The sequence below is a fragment of the Rhagoletis pomonella genome, unplaced genomic scaffold, assembly GCF_013731165.1.
Source record: "Rhagoletis pomonella isolate Grant_MI unplaced genomic scaffold, Rhpom_1.0 Rhpom_scaffold_00001, whole genome shotgun sequence".
Lineage (NCBI taxonomy): Eukaryota > Metazoa > Arthropoda > Insecta > Diptera > Tephritidae > Rhagoletis > Rhagoletis pomonella.
This window is the reverse complement of record NW_023458555.1, coordinates 32,793,631-32,808,960: the sequence shown is the minus strand read 5'-3', so window position 1 is coordinate 32,808,960 and position 15,330 is coordinate 32,793,631. Positions and strand designations below refer to the sequence as shown.

The following is a 15,330-nucleotide window of genomic DNA, read 5'->3' as shown; positions in this document are numbered from 1 at the left end:
TTTATACGAAACAAAAAAACTCGGTTTGTCCGATAAAAAAAGATCCGGTTTATTCGATATTCGAAAAATCAAGATTTCAAAAAACTGCCTATGGATATAAAAAAACGAGTTAATCACCCTGTGTGTATGTATAATTAGTTTCTTACAAGAAATAAGTTTGGTAAGAAAAAAAAAACAAAGACACTGTGGCAACGCTGCTCGATAGTCAAATGCATTCGTGGGAGCTAAGTACCGATATTTAGAGTACAATGCGCTTTCAGGCTTTCAGATATAGCTTACTGAATTGAAAATAATTGCAAACCAGCTATTCTACAGTCGACTGCAGCTGTGCATGCCTTGGTCTGAAATGAGACCGTTTTTTAATGCATATTTACGAACAGAGCTACCGAGCGGTTACTGTAAATATATTTATTACTTATGTATATATGTACGTGTGTAATTATGGGTGAACGTTAATAACTGTCTTTTAACTGATAATCGTATAAACTTTCAGTCTTGGCAAAAGTGGGAAGTTTTAATTTAGCACTTTATTTTTAAGAGTAATTTGATTATAACGTTTTGATGAAAGTTCATTATTATAGGAAGCAATATTAATTTTAAATAATTTTTCGGTTTTCTTTAATATAAAAATTACATACTGATATTAGTAAAAATTTAATTCATATAGCATACAATTCATTGGTGTATATTTTTAGTTTGTTTTATGAATTCAGCCATTTTATGAAAAAAAGCATGACCAATGCAAATGCAATACATACTTTTGATGTTGGAACGGAAATGTGTATTCAGCTAAAATCGTTTATATGTAACAAAAATAAAAATTAAAACTGCATTTAAAATTTTAACACTAAATTACAAGCATTAAAAACAATGCAAAATTTGCTAAAAGCTTTAATAAATAAAATTAAAATTTATTAAAATGCCTTTCACTTAAGTATTTAAAGCTTTAAAATGTGAATTAAGAATTCTTTGCATGCTCCTTTTTTAATTTTTGGTTTTGAACAACACTTTTTCATTGTAATAAATACTATGTAATTTCTGCACTATAACATTGTTTTACTTAATTCTATATTTCAGAATTTTGCTAAATAGCGATTACGAAGGTTTAATTTGTGCTGTTTTTTTGTTTTTATAATTTTTTTTTTACACACAACTTTCGTTTGAGCTAAATAATTTAACACCTTTTGTTTTTGTTGTTATTATTATTTTTTCATTCTATGCCTGTTTTGGCCTTTTCATTTATTCAGCTGTCACTGCTTCACCGCTGCTGGGTCCACTTAGTAGTGGGTTACCGCTCAAGGCTGCTGCCGAGGTTTGTGTAATGCCATCACGTAAAGCCAGCTGGTAGGCAACCTCAAAGGCTTGGCCAAGCGTCAGTATGATATCGGTAGCCAAGTCCTGTATGGGAAGAAATTCATGAAATTGTTTTTGGGATTGTTTATTGAAATTTGATACGAAAAAAATTTTTTATTTTTAGATCATTGCAAAATCGTAATTTTGCTTACTTTTTCTATCAAGACTAATCGAAAAAGTTGGATTTTTTTCAGTCAAATTTAATCGTTATTTTGCGATTTCTATTTTTTGCGATAAAAAAAATCGTTATATGGGATTTTTATTCTTTTTGACAATTTTGAACAGTTTTAATTGAGACTGCATGTTTATGACTGTTAAAATCTTTTATAATCTAAAAAATTTCATCTATAACAAACGGATCGCAAATGATTGAAAAAATAAAAACCAAAAGTATCGACCAAAAATGTATCGAAAAAATAAGAATAAAAAAATAATTATCTTTAATCGAAAAAATAAAAATCATAGAATAACGGCAATTTGAAAAAAGTTCAGAAAAGTATGTATTATATTTTTAGTACAGTTATTCCAAAACAGCTATTTGTATTTTCCGATAATAAAAAAAGGTGTGAGAATCAGAGCCGAAATGGTTCTGAACAGGTCCCAAACTAGTTCCGAAATGTAGCTGAAATAGTCCCGAAATGGCCCTGAACTAGGCCCGCAATGATCCAAAATTAGTCTGGAAATGGTTCTAAAATTGTCGTGAACTAGCTTCGAAATGGTCGTGAACACGCACCGCAATGGTTCTAAAATGATCCCAAAATCCAAAATGGACTTTAAATAGCAGTGAACTAGAAGAGAAATGTTCATTTGTATACACAAGAAGACAGATACATTTTTTTTTGCTTTGTTAATGCAAATTTTACCCATACCGAGAGCTAACACAAAAATTAACTAAAATTTACGAGGTTTACATTTCTAGGGTTAAATTAGTATTAAAAAAAAAAAATTCCAAAGAACGAGATAAGCTCTTGATTTGAGCTTTGTACTTACCGTACTCTCCACACTGAAAACGTGGCAGTAGTGTATATCCAGCTCCTTGGTGATGTAAGCAAAATGTCTTAAATCATCAGAATCCTGACAGGCGCAGTTGATATTCTGTATTTCATGTTCACAAATTGTGTGCTAAAATATACGAGAATAGTATGAAAAATAATAGTACAATACAATACCTAGAGTTTCCACCCTATATGTATGGTTTGATAAGAAAATTCGGAGCAAAATTTCCTCGCCTATTTAAACCTGGATCTCGATGAGATGAACATTTGAACTTACTATTCATACTGATACCACATAAGCCCTTGGTTTTCTCTTGTCCCTTGTAAATGGCATCACATTCGACTGGAATCACATAATCCGCAGCGATCGTTTGTCTGAATGATTAATTTGTGCCAGTGACCGTTCAGTCAAGAGTGTCCTGTAAGATGCTTGTGAAAATTCTTAATTTCTCCTTAAGGAGATTGACTATCCCCAGTAAGAATTTTGCTTGGCGTAGTTCTATTTAGTACCGCTAGTGCTGTTTCCTCGTTTTTCTCTTTTGATTTTTGAGCTTATTTGAGCGTATTTGAACCCATTGCCAAATTAGGGCTACGGATCAATCGCAGTTGTCAAGGGAATTTCAAGGGAATTAAGTCTCCGCATATAGACGGAACCTTCTGCCTGAAATATGCTTAGGTAATTTACCATTGACACAGATATCCTAGCTCTTGGGTCATAGACGTGGGAGCTGGCATTCTAATTTCTCCATGCACCGGGCTGGTATGAGCTTTCCTCTCCCACTACTCTCTCTATGAAAAAGGAGCACTAGAGGCAGCTGGCAGAGTAAACCAAGGGCATATGTGCCGAAATTCGGAAATGGAAGCAGAGCAGGGAAGCCCAAAGAACCTCAAACTAGCGTCTTCCCAAAGCAGGCCTTAAGCACCTCAGAAGTACAGATTTTTAAAAAGCGCAAACCTTAATGCATACAGACCGATGGTCTTCAGTGAAGGCCGTAAAGACCACTGGGCTTCGGAAATAGTTTGGAAATAGTGAACCGGAAGCACTCCGAGGCGAAAAGTTGGGAGCTAAAGATGTGTTGACTAGAATTTTTATCGACAATGAGTTCAGCTCCACTTACAAACATACATACTTATGTAAAGATATATCCGAGTACGTATTTACTTAAGAGGTTCATCTTTCTATATTCCTATTTGGGCATTTGTAATTCTTATAAGTATTTACTCACCTTACTATTGACATCAATAAACTCCACGCCTAAATGCGATATAGCCAAGCAAACTTGCGCTGGTTTTTTCTTATACAAATTGCCAGAGCGATTGTTTTTTTTCTGCTGTTCGGCAGTGTCATCACGTTTGAGTTTTTGTATCGATTTACGTGTCGATTCGGTGCCACGTAACTCCTTCACAACCGTTGAGCCCAGGTACTGTAAGAAATTAAAAATGATTTAGGAAAATTGGGAGCAAAATTTAATAATAAATCAAACTCAGACGAGTTCCCTTTCTAACAGGTCAATTCTAGCAACTGTCTTTTAAGTCACCAGAGTCTTTTTTAACAATAAAAACTAAAAGGTCATTAAAAAAAAAAATTATTAAAAAAAAGATAAACAAATAGAAATTAGTTCTAAAAATTAAATGACATGAAAAATACTTATATTCAAAACAAGATCTAAAAATTAACAGAGAAGGAAATTAAAAAAAATAAACAAAATCTAAAAAATTAATTATCAAAATAATAAAAATTAAAAGAAAATAATAAAAAGAAGTATTATTAAAATAAGATTAAAAAAAAACGAATGATATAAAAAATTTTTCTTTATAGAAAAAAAAAAAAAATTGAGGAACATCCCAACAACTAAATAAAATTATAAAAAGGTATATATTTTTTTTAAATAATATAATGTAAAAATTAAAAGAATATTAAGTTGACAAAAGACAAAACCTATATTAAAAAAATAAAAGAATTAAAGTTAATAAAAATTAAACAAAAAAATTAAATATTTTTTTTCCAAAAATAAAATCTAAAAATTATAAGAAAAATAAAAAAGTTAAAAAATTAAAAGAAAAAGATTTTTTCCTTTTTAAAATAATATACCACTAGCTTAGAGTGAAAATTTGCGAAGTCCATTTTAATAATTTTACAATAGACGAAAATTTATAATAGCCATTTTCTTTAAGTATTTTGGGAAACTGTGAACTTTTTGCGTGCTTAAAGCTAAGTAAACTCCATACGAATCAGGAGGACTCGATGCTAATAAAAATATTTCGTATTTATTTTGAGACTATCGATTTTTCTGTGCCTCTTTTGGACCTAACAAATTTATCTTTCATTGAATATATTTAAACGGGAAGAAATAAAATAAGCACGTTAATCCTCTTGGAAACAATGCATTTTTGATTGCTTTCCATGTCAAATTATGAGTTTTTATGAAAAATTGGCTTAGAACATCTTTTAACTTTAAGAAATTAAAAGAAAATTCTAAGAAATTAAGGAAGAAAAATAAATACATAGGTTCCTAAATAAATGTAACAGTCCGAGATATACTCACATAAACTTCGTATTTGATTTGCTCGTTGAGTAAAACATTCGCCGAATGTCGCCATTTTGTGCGTAAATTTGCTGGTAGTCCCAGTAGTAGTTCGGATGGTGCACGTATTTGTAACTGTTGTTGCTGTGGTTTTTCAGTTGGCGGTTGCGGAGCGGGCCTAATGGGAGATTGATAGAAGAGATAAAGAGATTCGAAAAGTTAGACCTTTTTAAAAACTTAGTAGGGTGATTCACTAAGTCTTGTCAAACCCTTCGACGGTGTACGGATTGCAAACTTTCCCTTTGGGAAACCGGATCATTCATGCAATCCGTGCAATACTTATCAAAACCCACTCTTACCGATTTTTTCTATAACCCGTAATTGATGTTCTTTGCTGTGGCTGCGCATGCTGTGCCGGTTTCGGTTGTTGTGGCTCTTTGTTGCCACATTCGCCATTCGCTGGTGGTTCTAATTTCGTTATTTCGTGGTTATCAGTCTCACCACTTTTATTTGGCTCACGTATTTGCCTTATGTAGGCTACCGATTGTAGTATGCGTCGCCGATGCCCCAACTTATTGATCTCCAAAACAGTCTGCAACTCAACATCCCAAACGCCGCATACACTATCGATGGTGTTGTATAAATGTTTGCTAAATAGTGGAGGAAATGTAATGTTTTTGAAATCTTAGATGTATGTGAGGACATAGTACCTGAAAGATTCGATGTATTCAGGCAGGCTTATACTTTGCAGCCATTCACTTAACGTTGCCACACCTCTTTTCTCTGCTCCTGCATCGCCATTCTTAATGGCCTTAGTATCTCTTGTGTTATTTGTTGCAATAATTTGTGGTTGAAACTCTACTTTGGGTAGTGTTCGTACAAATGAAATCAATTTATTTGCATCTGGTGTTGCCAGATCCATGAGTTGGGTGTCGCTTGGCTCAAAAACGCCATTCTGAAAATGAAATACGTTTATTTGGAATCGCTAGCATTATATGAGTCTTTCTTTCTTGAGACTTCGTCTACCAAAATTAGACGTGGAGGGTGAGTCTTCTGTCTTCTGGGCTATGTGAGCATCAACTTCAGGGCTTGAAGAGTGATCAGGGTGATGTTTATATCAAAGACCGGCAAAAGATCTCACATATCTCTCTGGGATTTCATACCAATGTGCTTAAAACCCTGGAGAGACTGATTGACCGAATTTATCGCGATCGCCTGTCAGGAGCAGAGCATGCAACCTTCAATAGAGGTCGGTCAAGATCGCCAAAGACTTCACTGTGCGTGCCTTCCTCTCTTCCATCGAGGGGGGCTTTTAATCATTTATTTATGAGATCAATGATTAGATTACTTCCCTAAGTCAAAACCGACCTATTTAAGCTTATTCATCGCATGCCCTGTGACAGAGATGTTGCGGCGGAGTAGGGCAGTGCCACCTGGATGGTGGCCTAGGGTAAACAAGGACACACCACAGGGTAGCGTTCTCTCATCTCTGATTTGGATTGCGGTCGCAGTCTAAGAGGAATCGAGGCTGCACTTTTAGCGAGATGGATATTTCTGAATACCTTTTCTGATATGATTCAAGGCTACTTGAACCTGGCGATTAAGTATTTCATTGGCGATTTCTGATATAGTTAAGTAAGTATTTGGGATTGGTTCTAGATGCGAAGCTGTTGTGGAAGCCTAATTTTTCTTTGGTAACTTATGGACTACCATTAGACAGTTGGGCCTTGTCTCTGCTCAGCGAATGCTAGCAGAAAATAAGGTCATATGCAGGTGCACGGTTTTTTCGGACGAAGACGGACCTCACGCGGTCATGGGATCTTCTTGGTTTCTCAAAATTGCAGTTCTCCGTCCTATCCGATGGGTTTTCATGCCATGAGACTTAATATTGTACCAAATCCTTCCTTGCCGTTCCAGCTGCTTAGAGGACAATAAGTTGGTGACAGCACAACTCTTTCTTTTTAGCTGTGTAGACTTTTCGAGGCTACGGTTTTAGCATCGGAACTGACATTTGCCATTTTTAAAATTTCTTTTCCGGCACAAGGAATTTTTCTTTAGCTTAGCAGTTACCGTTTGTCGTGGTATTTCTGATGAGTCTACGGTGTACCTCTGCTTAGGCTCCAACCTTATGTGATGCTTCGGTTTGGTCATGACCTATCTTTAGACCTCACACTAGCCGCATATTTCCACAAAGACTCGCCTGGCCTACTATAAAATATGTTTGCGATTTAATCCCGATTGAACCAGATTAAGTAAGAAGGGAAATAGAAGGGGTTTAGAATGGTTATGGACGAATGAAAAGAATTTAGCGTCAATGCGCTAATCTTCACATGGGTCAGATATGTAGGACCGTAATAGCAGAAGTTCTTTTCTTTAGTGAACCTTTCTTTTCTTGATCACTCAACACAAACTTACCAAAAACTTGAAGTTGTCATAGCCATTTTCGAAGAGCATGCGTTCCAAATGCAGCAATCCGGCGTTCCTTAGCCGCACTGCTAACTCTCGTCGTTCCATGGGCTCAATAGTTTCATCGAACTCTAGCTCGATGTCATTTGTTGGTGTCAAAGTGGAATTTAATATGCCGCTACCGAAGGATTCGATAATCTCTGATATTTTCTTACGCGCCTCTTCAGCATTAAAAGGACTCAGTATACCGCTGCTTTGGGTGGTGGCTGCAGTAATTGTCGATAGAGCGGCATCGATATCCTCATTATCATTACCGTTATTGTTAGCGCTGTTTTTAGCAATATCGCCATCATTGTCATTTCCGTTTCCATTCTCTCCCTCCAGGCAGATACTCACATTTTGACTTAAGCGACTAGTATTATCGGCCACCTTTTCTGCTTCATCACAACTCGCTTGACCGACTGCTGCTTTGTTATCTTTAGCGCCTATTGGCAAAGGTTTGAGCATTTTGGTACAATCAGGTAAAATGGGCTTGGTCGGTATAGGTGGTCGGGTTCGTTGTTGCTTTTGTTGTTGTTCATCTTCCGTAGCCGAGGCGGATACACGACGCGCAGACGGTGGTGGTATACCGAGCTTATGATTGCCCATAGTACGCTTTTCATGTCGTAAATTAACACTCGAACCCTTGAAAAGGCCCGCAAAGGGTGCATCGCCGACAAATTCCTCAACACAATCGGTGGATATGCTTTGATCTGAAAGTGAAACGCTGGAGCTAAGCGAACCCGAGGAACCTCGTATGCCAGCGCCGCTGCGTCGCGCATTAGACACTGTTGTTGTCGGTGAGGCATTGGCGCTTTGTTTAGGCGATAGACTGCCAACGGGGTAATCGAATGTGGGTGTGGGTATTAGCGCAGTTTGCCAATTTTTGGCAGGCGAGGTGCTTGAATCGATCATGCTTTTGCTATGTTTTTGTTGCTCTTGTTGTTGTTGTTGTAGTTGCATAAGCGCCGAGCGTCGCTTATACTCCATGCTGAGCGGACGTATGCGCTCGTGTATGGTGCGTTCGGCATGACTGGAAGAGGGTGGTGGATGATCGGGTGTTGGCGGTTGCTGATAGTTGGTCGGGCTTAGCGGCGTCTGTGGTTTGGCGCCATTCTTGTTCTCCTTGGTGTCGCTGATGCTAAGAGAACTGAAAGAGTAACAGAAGAGGAAACGTACATAAGTGAGTCCTATCCATCCTTCATTATCGAGTTACTCGCTACTTACCAACTATTGCGATTCCTCTTCAGCTTCCGATTTGGATTATACGACTTCAATGTCGGATTCTCGCAATTTATAATATCGGTGCTTACATCACGTGACTTGTTCAATGGCCGCTTCATTGAGTTGGAGGTAGCAACGCCATCTGCGGAATCAGCAGGCTCTTCACTGCTATAATTCATGCGCTCCAACATATCATCTAAATGATGAAGTCGATCCGGTAAATATAAAGCCATTAACAATTTCAGAACAATAATAAAAATCGCTTACTTGAACTCGATGTCAGCAGTGCACCCGTCGCCGAGCGTGCACTCTCTCTGCTACTCGCATATAAGCGATCACCTCTCTGTCGATCACGCAACTGTGTCGTCTCATCGAAACTCATGCCACCCACACTGCCATGACTTTGATGTCTGCCGCTATGAGGAATCTCTGTCGATGGGCTATGATGTTGCTGACGCATGCGCGCAGATTGGTGTTGTTGGTGTTGCTGATGATTTGGTGAGGTGTAACTAAATTGCTGACCTGAGTGGGTAGGTGAAACGGATAGATTGCGTCGCGGTGGTTTTTTGGGTGGCGCGCCGGGCGCAAAAGTACTCATATGCATGGGATTGTTGGCGGTCAAAGCCACTATGCCGCCTAATAGAACAGTCGAATTATAAAAAAACGAAAGAGGAATTAGCAAAATGTCGCACTTACCCGTTGAAGATCGTGAACGTGGTGACACCGAAACTGGCTCAAAACTACTCATCGACGATGATGGACTCACACCCATTTCACTACACACAAACGTCAAGTGCCAGAAGTGAAGTGTGTGGTAAAGTAGTGAAAGGTGGTAAAAGATTTGTAAAAAATAAGTAAATGTGATATATTTAAATTTTATAAAATATTAAGTATTTTTGTGAAATTTTTCGTCCATTTACAATTTAGTTTTATGGACTTATTGAAGCAGATTAACATGCAAGAAATTTTCGTGCCGCTGATATGTATGGATTTCTAATAAATGAAAATTAATAAAACAATTCGTCGAACCAAAGATATTGATAGTCATCAAGAGGAGTGAACTGAAAAAAAAAGTTCTCCAGGTGTAATTTCCCCGTAGAAAGAAATAGGCAAGAGACAGAACAATTGAACTGCATTGTCATCTGTACCACTGGGTCCAAAATCATTCCAACTACTTTACTTTGCTAGAATCTCCCAGATGGAACTATGTACTAAGAATTAAGAAGACGTGTAGAATTAACCGTTTTTCGAAGAGGGAACAATGTTTATTTGAGAAATCAAGATTAATGTCTTCCACTACTTCTTGATTGGCGCATACAACCTTGGCAGACTTAAGCCGGGTTTCCTCGCTCATAAAAATGGAGGGGCTTATAGTTGTATGCCAGATCCGAACGGTGGGGTTTTGACGCTTTAAAGCGTGAATAAGCGTTGGGGAATTTTATGAAAATATACACCTCTCGAAGAAAGCTTTCAGACTAGCGGCAGGGAGGAAATGGCCGGGCTTTGGTGTACGATGCCTGATCAATACACTCACATATTGACAAGTTTTAATTATTTATTTAAATTTTTTTTATAAAAATAAAGCGTTTTCTAAAAAAAAATAACAAAGTTTCATCAAAGTTTCGAGCTCTTTAATTCGATTTCTTAGAAATATTTTGAGTTTGAAGTAACCGGGACTTACCGTTGTTTATGACAATTTTTTTTTCTTGTTGAAGGTGTTGCTTATTTTCTCCATACTGGCATTAGGATGGAGCGTTAGGGTGATAAGAACTGAGATCTGGTGGGCAAGTACTAGAAAGGGGTACGTGAGGCCAATGATATTTGGAGCAAAAAGTTGTCTCCTAGAGACAAAAACATTAATATATCCGACTGTAAATGCCGAAGATATCTCCAAAAAAGTAAAAAGGCGACCTCTACGTTCGACAAAAAAAATTAAAATTAGCAAAATTTGAATGAGTTTTGGACAAGCTTTAATTTACTGAGATTTAATGGCAAGGTGCAAGAATGGGGTTAAAGGATTAGCACGGCGACCTTAGGTCTGTTGTGCACTAGAACGGGGTACTTGAGGTAAAAAATTTTGGAACAAACAAGTTGTCTTATTGACGAAAAATATAAAAACGCAACCACTACGTGCGGCCAACATTTTTTTTCGAATTTGCTTTGAAACTATAATTTTATACTCAGGATGTATAGCCAAATTTTTTTAGTGCCTCTATCCAAATATGGTGGTGGGCTATGTTGATGATACGTCACTTATTACACTGTGAGACAAATGGTAGGGGTCAGTGATCGGGAAGGGTTCAAACTACCGGGGAAAGTTATATCGGTAAAAAAGAAGTTACACGTGTCCCGGCGTTTCGCTGGGTCACGTCTAGGAATCGAGATATATATATAACTATCATATAGGGGAAATTGTCACCTTTGGTGGTCTTTTTTTGACATAGCTCGAGAACCACTAGTCCGATTTTGCTCAAACAAATTTAAAAAAATTAAAAATTACAATTCCTTTAATCTGTTCATATAACGTTTTTCTATATAATCAACAGTTAAAAAAAAAAATTATATTTTAAGCAAAAAATATTTTTTTCTTCATACATTTATTTAGAGTACCGTTAATTTCTTCATGATCCAATGATCGGATCTAAACCCAATTAGTATGAGACCACCTCTATTAAAACAAATTATAGAAATCAGTTAACGTGGTCGAAAGTTATGCGGTAACACATATACAAAAAATATTTTCCGACCAATTTATAACCTCAACATTTTTTTGAACTTGGTTAAAAAACATAAATAATTAATAAACCATGCAAAAACTGAAATCTAAAACATTTTCTTCGGAATTTACCATGTTTTTTCTATATTCTATCACGCAGAATTTTTAGTCCAATCACTGATTCAAATTAGAAAATAACTGTTTATGGAGAAAGTTACGATCATATACCAACATCACTTAAAACTGGTTCATAAGCATGCCATTTTAATGAGCTGCTAAGGCGTCGAAATACCGAACACCGAATACGGGACAAGTATAGGACATTTAAATTAATACAGAACAGTTGGCGTCCCGTTTAATATAAATAAATTACCAGGACAATTGGTCAACAAAGAGGACTGTACCGTATAATATAGGACGGATGGTCACCGTAGGTATACAAATTATTGATGTATTATAAAAATACACGCGCTTACCAAATTTTAGTCGGATATCTCAAACACTGAGGGACTAGATTGCGTACAAACAGACGGACATTTAATCATTTGATCATCTAAGTTTACATTTTACGGGGTACATCTCTTCTTCTTCTGCTTCTGGTACAACCATCGGACCAAAATTATGAAACATGAAAAGCTATTATGTTCATAAAGGTATGCATGTTTTTATTCATAACAAATAGAATTAATTAATTTTTTATTTTATTTTTGTTAAAAATGTACATTAACGTGTGTGGGTGTAAAAATATGTGTGCTATACAATGAACATGCAATTCGGTGCAAAACAATGAATGAAGCAAAAAAAGATATATTGAATTATTATTTAATATAATATCACAGTAAAATAATTGTATAAAATATTATAAATAATAATGCATTAAATATAACACGATCCATCAAACATGCACACAAACAATTACAAAATTAAAGTTGCATATAGTAAGCGAATATCTTAAAATAAATCTATTAACATACTTCTGAGAGTTATTGGAGGTGCTGTGGACTGGCGAGTTCACTTCGTAGTAGCCACCACCGCGTCCGCTGATGCCATAATGGTCAGGCTGAAGACCGCTATCCAGTGATTTGCCACCATTGAAATTTGTGCCATAGCGATGTTTACTGTTATTACCACCACTACTACTACTATTACCACCACCAGCACTGCCACCATTTCCGCCACCATCACCACCACTGCCACCATTCCCGCCACCACCACCACCACTATTGCCGGAGTAGGTGGAAGACTGTTGCAGTGAATGTGCGTGATTAAGTAAATGATTGTTCGAATTGAAGTGATAGTGATTGTTGTGTTGCTGTTTCTGATAGTGACTGAGACTGCTGCTTTGACGCTGTGGTGGCGGCGGTGGGTGCTGATGACGGAATACCACCACCTCATCATTATCGTCCACATCCATTTGATTGCGGAAGTCTGAAAGTGGTAGTGAGAAAGGGTTTCAGAGGAAATACTGAGATGTGTCAGCGATTTTAGCCAATTGCACTCACTATTTATGACTGCAATAATATGCTTGGTCACATGCGGTGGAAATTCTTTTAGTATATCTAAAGCGGTGCGTCCCTCCGCATCGGTTGCATTCAAATCTATGCCTGCTCTAAGCAGCGTACGCACCACCGACTCCTTGCCGCACAATGCCGCTTCGTGCAGCGCCGTGCCGGATGGCGTAAGCAGATTGACGCTAACACCAGCAGCCAATAGCACCTCAACGACGTTCTTATGCCCGTTTCGACTGGCCACATGGAGGCAGGTGTGCGGGAAAATGTTCCGCGTTGGCGTCGCTGGCGAGGAGGTGATCGATGGCGATGACGGCGAAGGCGTCGAAACTGAGCCAGAGTGTGGCAGTGGCGATGAATGGCGCGACTTTGGACGTTGCTGTCCCACACCACCACCACCACCACCGCCACTGTTGGACACACCCTCAATCGCTGCTACGCTGTAGTGCGCGATGAGTTCGGGGTGCGCACGTATTAGCATCTGTACCGCCTGCAGTCGACCGTATTGCGCTGCCAAGTCGAGAGGCGTTTCGCCGCGTGAATTGCGCATATTTGGATCGGCATTGTGTGCCAACAGCACCGCCAGTGCGCCCGTGTGACCGTGCTGCGCGGCGCAGTGTATTGGCGTCTCATTCTCGATGGTCTGTAGAGAAGAGAGAAAGTGCTTCAGAAAACTTCTACTAAAGCATTTGTATATACGTTTGTACTCACTTGCAAATTTGGCTGCGCCGGCTTGTACGGATGGCTCAGCAGCATTTTCACTATTTCCTGATGACCTGCCCAAGCGGCTAAATGTAGTGGTGATGAGCCGCGTGAATCCGGTAAATTCGGCGAAGCTTCATTGTTCAGCAGCAATCGCACTATATCACTGTGGCCATTTAGGCAGGCGTGATGCAGCGCTGAGTAGCCGCCGCTGTCTTGTATATTGACGCCGGGTCCACGACGCAAGCTGGCCAATGGACCGGCGCGTTTGGCGCGTTGATTGAGCACCTTTTCGATGTAGCTGATGTTGCCATTGCGCGCGGCGTCCAGGAATTCTTGATCCTTACCCATAATGACTAGTAACTACTTAGTTGATGAGCGTTTGTTGATTGTTGATGTTGCAGTGCGGAAGTTAGTAAATAGGCTTCAAACCTGAAAGTAAAGATAAAGCAGTTAGTTGGATTAGCAAGTTTAAACCAATGATTGACGAGATACCAACATTAGTTCTGATAACTATTGGTACGGATAAAACCCAAGACTTCCTACCGCGCGTAAAACGTATGTATGTATTCGCAATTTTCGGAATGTAATTTATGACTAACTGATAACAGACGTTGTTAGGAAAACCTCAAAGCGGCATATAGCCAAGTCCGCCTAATACAGAATTTATTTTTACAATTTTCCTTATGATCCGTATCAGCCAGAATGGGTATTATCTCTCTTGAAACGAGTTAAATGGAAGGAACAAGTGCAGCAGTACCGCACTTGGGATGAATAACTGGCGCAAATCCGCAAAGAAGAGAGCCAACTGGCGAAGCTTTCTCGTCTCGGCCCAAACCGAAAGCCGGTTTTAGTAGCCTTCTCACAAATTGGGGGCCTCATGCCTACTACCGCCAGAGCTATCGTGCTTGCTTGATCTACCTCTGTGAGAGGGGCGCACATCACTTACGATTGAACCATGATATGAACTAAAAAATACAGAAGCTCCACCCGTCTGGTTAGGTCGTACGGCTGGACACAAAAACTGCAGCTCTGAAAGTTTATTCCACAGCAATGAAAGGCATCAATTGCATATCTTTTGGCATCGTAAGACACAGAATTGAAGTTGGGGTTTTCGTATTCCCCTCCCTCTTCTATCGCGTCAGGGAAATGTGTAACCATTGTCTTTCTCTTTTCGTCAGTAGAGCCTCAACCCTTATCTGCGCGAAGGAGGTATCAGACCTCTTGAGGGAACTCTGATCATTTCTGTGCAGTTTCACCAGCCTAAATAGCTATTTGACTCAAGTTATCAATACCACTGCTGTATTCTCTAAAGGAAGCCCTTTTCGAAGAACGAATTAGGTGCATATAATTCCATTTCATTTCTAAATACATATGTAAATATACAATCCTACTTATACACCGTTGCATACGTGTATACATACATACAAATATTCCTAAAAATTTAGTGCCCGTTTTCGTTGTAGCATAATTTAAGAATCACCTAAAATACTTGTCGGCAATCAATTAATTGCTTGCAACTCCCTAAATATTAATTCATTATAGAAGATTATTGGTTTTTAGGGTGTGTCTATAGGCTTCCCTTGTGGATAATAAAGGCTGTCTGCAAAGCAGAAGGCGCCAAGAGAATATGTAATTAACCCATTAGGCGGACGAAAATAAAAATGATTGCAGAACAAAACTATAACACAGCATAGGTGAATATGTATGTATGTATTTATATCACACTCTTTGTGGCATTGATGAAGCGATGAGTGTTTAATAAAAATAAAAGTTTGCGTGCCACAAAGTAACTAAATATTTAACATACCGAAAGACATAAATATGTAGATTTTAGGAACAAACAAACACACAAACTCGAC

The 15,330-nt window shown here is 38.3% G+C and overlaps 1 protein-coding gene across 1 annotated transcript; it reads right to left on the bottom strand.

The window, feature by feature from the left end:
• Positions 1–878: 878 nt before the first annotated feature.
• Positions 879–14,091, bottom strand: LOC118742809 (ankyrin repeat and SAM domain-containing protein 1A-like). The gene is made up of 13 exons (XM_036475170.1): positions 13,478–14,091; positions 12,761–13,409; positions 12,233–12,686; positions 9,239–9,318; positions 8,810–9,178; positions 8,546–8,738; positions 7,289–8,468; positions 5,584–5,828; positions 5,233–5,523; positions 4,895–5,051; positions 3,575–3,772; positions 2,344–2,475; positions 879–1,398 (listed from the first exon to the last, which is right to left on the bottom strand). Exons 1-13 carry the CDS (start codon positions 13,817–13,819, stop codon positions 1,240–1,242), a joined length of 4,449 nt encoding a protein of 1,482 aa, XP_036331063.1. The 5' UTR covers positions 13,820–14,091; the 3' UTR covers positions 879–1,239.
• Positions 14,092–15,330: the final 1,239 nt, after the last annotated feature.